Source organism: Phaseolus vulgaris, chromosome 8 (genome assembly GCF_051622355.1).
Source record: "Phaseolus vulgaris cultivar YP4 chromosome 8, ASM5162235v1, whole genome shotgun sequence".
Lineage (NCBI taxonomy): Eukaryota > Viridiplantae > Streptophyta > Magnoliopsida > Fabales > Fabaceae > Phaseolus > Phaseolus vulgaris.
The window spans coordinates 6,951,687-6,962,971 of NC_143505.1; the positions used below are offsets into that span (position 1 = coordinate 6,951,687).

The 11,285-nt window shown below is 35.9% G+C and overlaps 1 protein-coding gene across 1 annotated transcript; it reads left to right on the plus strand.

The window, feature by feature from the left end:
• Positions 1-5,110: 5,110 nt before the first annotated feature.
• Positions 5,111-10,848, plus strand: LOC137823899 (putative pectin methyltransferase QUA3). Its single transcript, XM_068629220.2, has 7 exons — positions 5,111-5,887; positions 7,497-7,700; positions 7,785-7,995; positions 8,082-8,343; positions 8,496-8,867; positions 9,532-9,627; positions 10,336-10,848. The coding sequence occupies exons 1-7, from the start codon at positions 5,462-5,464 to the stop codon at positions 10,541-10,543; spliced, it is 1,779 nt and encodes a 592-aa protein (XP_068485321.1). The 5' UTR covers positions 5,111-5,461; the 3' UTR covers positions 10,544-10,848.
• Positions 10,849-11,285: the final 437 nt, after the last annotated feature.

Genomic DNA, 11,285 nt, shown 5'->3' on the forward strand with positions numbered 1-11,285 from the left:
AGGACACATATCACTATGCACAAACCATTGGATAATGCAATCGTAATGATAAATATGAGAGCAGGGTAACTTGCTCCATCATCACCACAATTGAACTTGTCACAACAAAACATTTACCTCTTTTATCTTCAATCCTTAACTTTTCAAGTGTTGTGGCTCCCGCTAGCAAAGATTGATGTCCACCCTGATAAGCCAAGTTTCGCACGTACTCTTTTGATTGAGCATTTTCATCATCAAGGAAGCCTGTGGTGTTCACTATATTGTAAAAATAATGGCCCTTGAATAATGCAACAAACACATAATAGTAACTTTTTCAACCCCACAATGTTGCAATATTGAGTCACTAACATTGCAAACAAATTTGTCACCATGTCATGGAAAACGTTTTGTTAACACCCTTTGTCAAGTTACACACTTTTGACACTGCAAACGTGGAAACCGTGGGTGATGTGGCAAGGTCATTGTTGTAAATGTCATGATGGTGATGTGGCTTTGGGAGATAGAAAGGGGAGAACCAATGTCTTCGCTTTCGGCCTCAACGTTGTCAAGAACCTCCAGCACCTCGCCGAGATCGTCGTTGTCGCGCTTGACGTGACGGCACACTGAGAACAACTCTAGTGCTAACAGTAAGGATCGTGTGTGGTCGCTGTCGTGGACGATGCCGCGGAACTGGTCGACGTCGAAACAAACTCACACGACTCTCAGAACATTGTCGGAAACGCCAGTGTAAGGCCCTTCGCCACGAGGATTGGTTACCCAGCAACAGGTTCCTCCACAACGCAAAACTGGTTACATGTGTGTCTGTAAGTGGTTACTTACGTGATGTTTATGACCACCCGCTCTTCATGAAAAAAAATCAATTTTTTTTAATAAGAACAATATATTACATCGGTTAGATGGCTTAACCGATGTAATAACCCTACCAGAACTTATTACCCAGCCACAGGTTCCTCTACAACGCAAATTAGTTACTCATGTGGCTGAAAGTGGTTACTTATGTGACACAAGCAAAATTGGTTACACGTGTGTCTGTAAGTGGTTACTTATGTGACGTTTATGGCCACCCACTCTTCATGAAAAAAAAAATTTGTTTGAATATGGGCCATATTTTACACCGGTTAGATGGCTTAACGGATGTATGGGTCATTCTGAGTAAAAAAAATATATTACACCGGTTATTAATAAGAACCAATGTAATATATTCTTTTTACCCTATTTTAAAGCTCGCGCTCCTCATTCGCGTGCAATCTCACTCTGATACGTCATTGCCACGTCTCCAGCGTCAAATGTGTGGGTCATTCTGAGTAAAAATAAATATTACACCGATTATTAATAAGAACCAATGTAATATATTCTTTTTACCCTATTTTAAAGCTCGTGCTCCTCATTCGCGCGCAATCTCACTCTGCTACGTCATTGTCACGTCTCCAACGTCAAATGTGTGTTACTGTCAGAGGGTGTCAATATATCAGGATCCCCATGTCATAGTCATAACACTTCAGAAAAGTTGGTGACAAACCTACTTTTGCAAGGAACATCTATAAGAAATCTTGGTGAAAAGATGGATATGAAAATAAGTCACGATAAATAATTGAGTTAGGCTTATAATGTTTAATTGCACTCATTAGGTCTGAAGTCTCAATAACTATAGTTATATTGACTTTATCATTGCATGAAGTGTAGCTTCCAGCATCAGAGAAGGTTGATTTTAACAGTACAGGACATGTGGTATTCATGTGGAGGTTGTGAAGAGTTGGAAAATAGATTGGAGGTTCTTATTGATGATGGTGGTGCAATAGAAATGTTGAAAATTGCAAATACACATGGTGAAATTCATTTAGTTTTAGTGCATGTTGTTTCAGAGGCATAAGTGTTGTTGGCTTTAGGTGATGGTGTGGAACTCGAAGGTGTTGAAGGTAATGTTGAGGATGGTGGTGGTGTGGAACCCAAAGGTGTTGAAGTTGATGTTGAGGATGGTGGTGGTGTGGACATTGGTGAGCATCATGGTATGGAAGGTGTGGTTGAGGAAGATGAGGAGGAGGACAAAGGTCATAGTGGTCAGGGTAATTGTCCTCCTATTGATGAAGACATGGAATGTGATAATGATGGTGTGGATAATGATGGTGGGCATGTGTCAGAAGATTCTTCTTAGTTAAGGGAAGTTGAATTTTTTGAAGATGAAATTGAAGTTCAGAGTGAGGGTACTATAGATAAGGGTGAGGGTACTACAGATAAGGGTGAGAGTCAGGGTTTAAGGTTTGAAGGTGAGGTTAGGCATAGGCGCAGAAGGCAAGCCAATAATCCTATACAAGGTTTAGAAGCAAATTGTACAGATGATTTGCAGGATTTGGGTGTTGATGATGATGAAAGTGAAGGAACATTTGTGCATGATAGAGGACTGTTAGATACAGAGTGGGATTCATAAGAGTTAGACAACATGGACGAATTTGAAGATGGTGAGGAGGATATCAGTACAATTTGTTTAAGGCCAATTGTTTTAGGCACTATGTTTCCTATATATGTACCTCCCTTTTTACTATTTGAAATACTAATACATTTTATGCTTCTTCTTAGAGTTTCTTCTTCTCTTTACGTGCACTCTTTCTTTCTCTTTTTTTTTCATTCAATTCTCTTTGCGTACAAGGTTCGAAACTATTTTTTGCTTCTTGCATACACAATTACACCATTGTCATTGTCATACATCTTGCTTCCCCAAACTTCAATATGGTATCACAGTTTTTCGGATGAAAAACTTTGTTGCATCTCTCTGATTTTCTCTTCTCACTTTTCTTTTTCTTTTTTCCCCTTTCTCGTTTTCTTCGTGCATCTTGATCTTTCTTGTTTTTTTTTTCTCTCTTTTGAAGATAATGGTTGATGATGATGTTGCCTCATCCACTCAATTGAAATAACCTACGAGCAGTTTCTTGTATTTGCATCCAAGCAAAAATCCCGCAGCATCTCTGGTTTCCCCAATTCTTGCTTAATTCAACCAACTACCACTCTTGAAGTCTTTCAATCATCACGACCCTCAGTGCCAAGAATAAAGTTGAATTCATCCTTGGTAATCAGCCTTGCCCTTCGAAAGATAACCCTAATTTTTCGGCATGGTCAATATCATGGTGGCTTCTTGGTTAGTTTATTTCGTTTCTCTCCCAATTAGGCTAAGTATAATATGGATGGATGTTGTTATTGATATCTGGAACGATTTGAAAACCTGATGTTCTCAGGGTGATTTATCTCGCATTTCTAAGGCAATCATTCTATTACTGATTATTTTACAAAACTGTGCATTGAAAAAATTTCAACCTAATCTTATCTGCACTTGTTTTATTGAGTGTTCTTGTTGTGTTAAAATTATAATGAACCAAAGGAAATATAAAGATTGCCCTATGCAATTTCTTAGAAGTTTGAATAATCAATACATAAATATTCTATCACATGTTTTGCTAATAGAACTCATACCTTCTATCCAAAAAATAATTTCTCTAATTGCTCAACAAGAGCCTCTATCTACTACTTTACCTCTAGCTAATATTCATAGTAACTCTAGGCGCAAAGTGAAATTTTCCTTTCCAGAAAGTATGTTTTCTTATGTTTTTTTCACCTTTGGGTAACTTATCTATCCTGTAATACTTCAAAGCTAGCAATCAAATGAAAGATTAACTAATTATCAACAATTGTATAACCATTTTTAGATACTTTAGGTTTATTTTTTCTATACAAATAATATATATATATATATATATATATATATTTCAAATGTTTCCAGAAGAAGAAAAGAAAAAGTGAAGTTTAGGCATTTCATATATTTTTGTATTGATGTTAATCATAGAAATCTGTATGTATCATGGAATCTCACTTATATGGGTTTTCCTTTTCACATAATTTATTTGCATGTGTGTTAAAATGACACCTAAGGGCTTTCGCTACTGTATTTTTCAGCTAAATTCATTTTTAATTATTAATAATTAAAGAAATAAATTAAAATTTTCTGTAAAATAATAGTAAATCAAAATTTGAAATCTTGTTGGGTAAAACTAAAAACTCAATTTCTTTCTACAACTCATGAAACCTAAAACGTGCATATCATTTTATTGGAAAGAATGTAGAAGTTAAAGAAAGAGAGAAAAGAGGTTTCCTGTTACAAAGTGATGTTCCTACTCTTTTCCTTAGCAGAATAGTAATGAATTTCACAAAGGAAGAAATGAAGTTGTAAAGAGAAAAAAAAAATGTTTTCTTTTTATCTATAGGAATTTCACAAATTATTTTTTGCACCATATCAATTTAAACTTGTATCCTAAATTTTTTAAAATTATCCTCTATTTTAAATTTAAAAATTCTGAATTTAAAAACTAAAATTCGAAAATCAAAATTTCATTATAGAAAAGTAAAAGGAAAAAAATCAAAAATCAAAAAATACATTTTAATAAAGAATTTTCGAAATTTAGAAATGTGTTCCAGAAATTTAAATCTGAAAATGTATTTTAGAAAAGGGATTTCATAAGTATTTTCTTATCCACACTTTTTTTTATGATATTTTTTTATTTTACAGGAGATTTTTGTCATTTCCCTAACAAAATCGGGTGCGAATTCACGTTAATACGGTGCAGGAAGAATTTGCTTCTTCTTTTTTAATTCTATTTATCTTTCCGTTGAGCGACAATCAGAAACCCATACTATTTTATGCTTTCTACACTCCTCCCAATTTACTATTTCATCTTAAACATTTATACAAAATATTGATTTAAAACAATAACTAATTATAATATTTGTTATAATTCTATAATTATTAGTATCCTTATATTTTATCTTAACAATTTAAATCTATTTATAAATACATATATTTTTGTACTAAATTTAAAATATACAATTTAAGATATTTCATATTTTCCGGAGTCAAATATAAAAAAATCACAATTTTTAATTCTTAAGTTTAAAAATTCAAATAATTTGATTATATTATTGCAATTATTTCTAATATATCTTAATTTAATTGAGATTTTTTTTTCTATATTTTCATTTTTAATGTCAAAATTTAATAAAATTAATTAAAAAACATTTTTAATTAATTCTCTAAATGTATTTTAGGTGTTGATAAATATTTTTGTGTGTCTGTAAACAATTTTCCAAATATTAAATGGTCCAAAAACCATAGATGCTGTGAACTATATCACATCAGATCCTGCTTCTTCCTTCCACACGCTTTCTCCCTCTCACTCTTCCTACTTGTTCTAGCAGCACTTCTTCATCAAAGCCACAAGAAACAAACGAAGTTACTTTACTTCTCTGTAAACTCTTCACTCTCTTTATTCCACCACAGAACAAAACCTGAGAAAGAAAAAAAAAGCAGCTCATTGAGCAAGCAAAACAACCCATCACGATTCCAACGTAAAGCACCGACTTTTACCGCCGACATCCGGGACCCAGATGAAGTTCTGACCCGATCCGTAATTTTCCTCAAATGGGTCACTCCAATTCTTCGTCGCCGTCCAAGCGCGGCCACGCGCGGAAGTGGCAGCTCTTGGACCTCGTCTCCGGCGTGTTTTTCTTCCTTGTGCTGCTCTTCTTCGTAATGGTCTTCACCCCGCTCGGCGACTCGCTCGCCGCCTCCGGCCGCCAGACGCTACTCCTCTCCGGCGCCGACTCCCGGCATCGCCACCAGCTAGTGGAGGCGGTAGAGACAGCTGGGCGCGGCGTGGAGGCGTGCCCCGCCGATATGGCGGACTACATGCCGTGCGAGGATCCGAGGCTGAACAGCCAGCTGAGTAGGGAGATGAACTACTACAGGGAGAGGCATTGCCCCAGGCCGGAAGACTCGCCACTCTGCTTGATTCCGCCGCCGAGCGGGTACCGGGTGCCGGTGCCGTGGCCGGAGAGCTTGCACAAGGTGTGTATGTGTGTTGTGTTTTTGTGCTGAGGCTACTTTGGGGAGTTGATGAATATTTGTCTTGTTTGTGTTTTGTTAATGAATTTAGGGTCCATGGGGATGAACAACTTAATTATGGACTTATTGAATAAGGTTTTGATAGATTTCTCAAGGAATACTTTTAAGAAAAGAAGCTAAGCTTCTTCCATTAGATCAAATTAGTTTATACTTAAGCTGGATTGTAGAAGTTCTCATATATTTTCTCCCAAAGTTGATTTTAACTGAGTAATCCACTGATTGACCCCTAACTAACTAATTAAGGCCCTCAATCAACAGACCTATCATTTTTATAAGCTCTCAAGCGAGTCTTTCAGTAGGGGTGTGAGTTGTAAACTCCCTTGTATGTGTTTAATTCCTATAGATAAAAAGAAAACACCTGATTAAATATTTGTCACAGAATTTGTTCAAGCAACTTATTAATAATCCATTCTTAACCGACTCACCCTTACATTGATTTTTTAATATTATTTAGAAGTATTTATAGAGTAATTGTGAATGTTCACACTAATTGTGTATCAAGATGATTTTTTTTTTTAATTCCAGTGTTTAGTTATTGGGTATGTTGACTATTGTTGACTTAGAGGAAAAAGGAGCTTGTTTGTGGATTTAAGGTTTAGAATGGGATGGGGTTTTGGTGGGGGGTTTCAATCGGTAGCGTTTAAGGTCCTTTTTGTGTTTTGGGAAGAAACTTGCATTTTCAGCTGCTTTTGGATCTGGAACCTTGTTGCCAGTATGATTCTTGTAGTTGATAGTCTTGGTGGTTGAAATAATCAAATAATTGTGCTGTTTGCTGTGGAAGAGTTCATATTTTAAGGGTCCACCAGACCAAGATCACTTCTTGTTTACATGTTAGTACGTTGTTTTTGAAGGAATCTGCCCTGATGGGTGTCTCTATTTAGATTTCTTGTTCATCTAACAGAGCCCCCCTTGATGGCTGTCTCTATATTTAGTGTTATTATGGTTCTAAATTGTGGTTACTAAGGCCGCATCGTATTTATTTCTAGAATCCCATAGGACAAAGAAAATTCCCTTCAGAATAGAAATTCAAATACTTTGGAAGAGGTCTTTTTGGTGATGGTGTCACTTTATCTTAATCATGATGTAAGGCTGGCGGCCAAATTAGAATTTGGTATATATTGTGATGAAATTGAGAACAAGTTGTACGGGAAAAAGGACAGAAAAGAGAAAAAAGTGGTTAAATTAGATTCCTGTGAGTGATCAATTTACTTCTATCCAATACTTTGTTAAATAGTCGATCTAAAGCCAATTGTTCTAGAGTAAATTTGTAATTCCTGATAGAGCCAAAATATGTTAAGTAGTTGTGTTGTGTATATGGACACCTGATCAATTGAGGTTCCCCTGGTAGCTAATAGAAGCTTCTCATTTTAAAAATAATTTTAAGAGGATGTGGTGATGCCCATAATGGTTTTCTTTCTATATTTTCCACCTTTTCTCTTTCACATATAACGAGGGACGTCTACAAGATGTCCTATACTGTAGTTTAGAATGACAATGGAATTTATCACTCATGATTTGTCTATCCAAAACATTGATAATATATTCTGTGCAGATATGGCACAGCAACATGCCATACAACAAGATTGCTGACAGGAAAGGTCACCAGGGATGGATGAAACTAGAAGGTCAACACTTTATATTCCCTGGTGGTGGTACAATGTTTCCAGATGGAGCAGAGCAATATATTGAAAAACTTGGTCAGTACATTCCAATAAGTGGAGGTGTTCTGAGGACTGCACTTGACATGGGGTGTGGGGTAAGAGCTGTTATACTATTTTCCTTTGAGAACTAGCTAGAATTTATTGTGTTTAACATGCAAACATATCCCATTTCTTTACAGGTTGCTAGTTTTGGAGGATTTTTGCTATCTCACAATATTTTAACCATGTCTTTTGCTCCAAGAGATTCTCATAAAGCTCAAATACAATTTGCCTTGGAAAGAGGAATACCTGCTTTTGTTGCTATGCTTGGTACTAGAAGACTCCCATTCCCTGCATTTGGATTTGACTTAGTTCATTGCTCTAGGTGTTTGATCCCATTTACGGCCTACAGTAAGTTCTTCATTGCAACTCACTTGTATGTCTTCCGATCATCTACATGCTTGTCACTTCCCTAATGCAGCAAATCTGCCTTGCAGATGCCTCTTATTTCATTGAAGTGGACAGATTGCTGCGCCCTGGTGGATATTTAGTTATCTCCGGTCCCCCTGTTCAGTGGCCTAAACAAGATAAAGAATGGTCTGATCTGCAGGCTGTGGCAAGAGCATTGTGTTATGAACTGATTGCTGTGGATGGTAACACTGTGATCTGGAAGAAGCTTGCAGGAGAGACATGTCTTCCTAATGAAAATGAATTTGGTCTTGAGTTATGTGATGAATCAGATGACCCAAGTCAAGCTTGGTACTTTCCAGCATGCTATTGCTAGTTTAAGTTATTTTTAGTCCTATTTCCAATGTTTCACATTTTGTCTTGTCTAGCATCAGTATATGTTGCCATTGGTAAAAGATCTTATTGATTACTTCATATTCAAACTTAAGTTGATTGTTTTATAGGTACTTCAAATTGAAGAAGTGTGTCAGTAGGACGTCTGTAAAAGGAGATTACGCTATTGGGGTAATTCCTAAGTGGCCTGAGAGGTTAACTACAACACCTCCAAGATCCACACTCCTGAAAAATGGTGTTGATTTGTACGAGGCTGACACTAAAAGATGGGTAAGGAGGGTGGCACACTATAAGAATCATCTAAAAATCAAGTTGGGCTCTGGATCTGTACGCAATGTTATGGACATGAATGCATTATTTGGGGGTTTTGCTGCAGCCGCAAAATCTGATCCTGTTTGGGTGATGAATGTAGTTCCTGCTCAAAAGCCACCCACTCTTGATGTTATCTTTGACAGAGGCCTTATTGGAGTCTATCATGATTGGTGAGTTCTGATCTTTTCGTGTTTCTTCTGTTAAAAGAGATTATCCAGAATCTTTAGTGCTCTGATCTTTTCGCACTTGTCTTGGAAAATAAACCTTCTTTTTTTATCTGATAATATGATTTGAAAATAGGATATGTTGTGAGAAATTGTGTTTTGCAATGATTATTCACATGGTATTCAGCGGTTTTATTTTGTTTGCAAGTTGCTTCCTGTTTGTACTCCAATTTTTGACTTGTTTGTGATGCTTGGCGCTCGCTTGAAACTTATTGATCTCTGCTGTATTATGGATCTGTCTGTGAGTGCACACAGATATGCTTGTAAGAGATTCAGAGTGTCTCAAGCTAATTTTATTCTCATTTAAGATATTTTTTGGATCTAAATTTGATGTTAAACTGCTCAATTAAACATAAGCCTTATTCAAATAAAATTTTAGTGGTAGGATATTGTGGTTGTAGCAAGTCTTCTATGGAAAAGAAGTGAAAGTCTTCTATATATCATTATAAAATAAAAACTTAAGCACATAAGCTCTCTAACTTCGAATTTTAATCTGGATCCTGCTTCGGATCTGTTGTTTCAGTTTTTTTATTTAATATATTTGAATGTGATTTTTCAATTTATAATGGATGAATTTTCTTGGATCTAAGTTTTATGGTTATGTTCCCAGGTGTGAACCATTTTCAACATACCCTCGTAGCTATGATCTAATCCACGTAGCCAGCATTGAATCCCTTATAAAAGATCCAGCTTCTGGTAAAAACAGGTATTTCATTTTTAATCTTCTAGTATGAAGTCACACCACTTCGTATTGATTTGGGATGTATATTTTTTATATAAAGGGACTGTACAGGATCTTAGTGAATATATGTCGAATTCCTAAATGAAAACTCATGGTCATTGCATATAGATATTTGTTGGCAAAGAGAACAAACAAGGCAAGCGGGATAGGAAGAACTAAGTTATACGTATGAGCATTTTAGATGTGTATAGAAGCATATATCTTCACTGCTTGATTTCCCTTAGAACAGGTGGTTGTATTGCAATATTCAAGAGAAGCAATTATATCCACTTGAATTTCTTATTGCATTATGTCTTCTCGGCTTCTTTGACACATTATTTTAATATGATTCTTTTCCCCCAAGAATATGAATGTTTATATTTAATGCATTCTTGTGCTGCTGACATAAGTATTAATGAAATTTTGGCTTATAAAAAGGGGTTCAGTTGTGCAAGTTGCCCATATATATAGCTAGTTTACCTTACTAAGAGTCTGTTTGGACACGAAGCTAAAAGTATTGTTAGTTTTGGAAAGTTTCTTAACTGAAAAAAAAAGCTCTATATTTCTAGTAAAGAAGGTCTTGTAAACACTTAAAGCTTGTATCCAAAGGGACCCTAAATTCTTTACTGTGATGCCAAATGTGGTGCATAATAAACTATGAGCTCACCTGGATAGCTTCAAACTTCATTGCAGATGTACTCTTGTTGATTTGATGGTGGAAATTGATCGAATATTGCGTCCTGAGGGAACTGTGGTAGTAAGAGATGCCCCTGAAGTAATCGATAAAGTAGCTCGCATTGCTGGAGCAGTGAGGTGGAAGCCTACCATTTATGATAAAGAACCCGAATCACACGGCAGAGAAAAGATTCTAGTTGCAACCAAGACTTTGTGGAAGCTCTAAGTCACATTCCATTGGCACACACAGCTGTGGAATTCAGGTAACTTCCCTTTTTCCATCCTGTGGGGGTGAAGGTGTCAAAGATATCCTCTCTATGCATCAAAGGGATGGGGTTTTCTGACTCTCAATATTCTCATACAAAGAAGATAGTGAGGTTAAGATTTGAAAAAGATGGTTAAGACCCTTGTGCAGTTTTTACGTGGAAAAGGCAATAGAGTGTTCATTATATTTTCTCTCAACTTTAAGGATGTGAGAATGTAATTCAAAACTTCTTTTTATGGAAAAAAATTATCATTGATTTTAATTCAGCTACATTTCACCCTTTCTGCTCCCTTTTATTTGTGCTTTACTGTGAATTTTTGTCATCCATTGAATATAATTCCGAGGGATTTAACATTTAATAATTTGCACTTATATTTCTACCATTCATGTCTAGTCACCCAACTATTTTTTTATGGGAAATGAAGTTTATTAGAAGTAAAAGAGAATACAATAGTCACTGGAGGTATCATTCTACAACAAAGAATGGAGCAATCCAATGTGAAGAAGTTCAGTTACATGTCAAATAGAAATCACACATGCTTCCTTGTTATATGAAAAAAAGGTTATAATATTGTTCCAAAACAAAGTACACTCAACCTCTCTCACCAAAGTCTGAAATACCAATCATGGTTTGCAATTTATTAATTTCCAGAAACACACAGTATCAGAGCACATGAACAGAACAGACTGTTCTATATTCCAT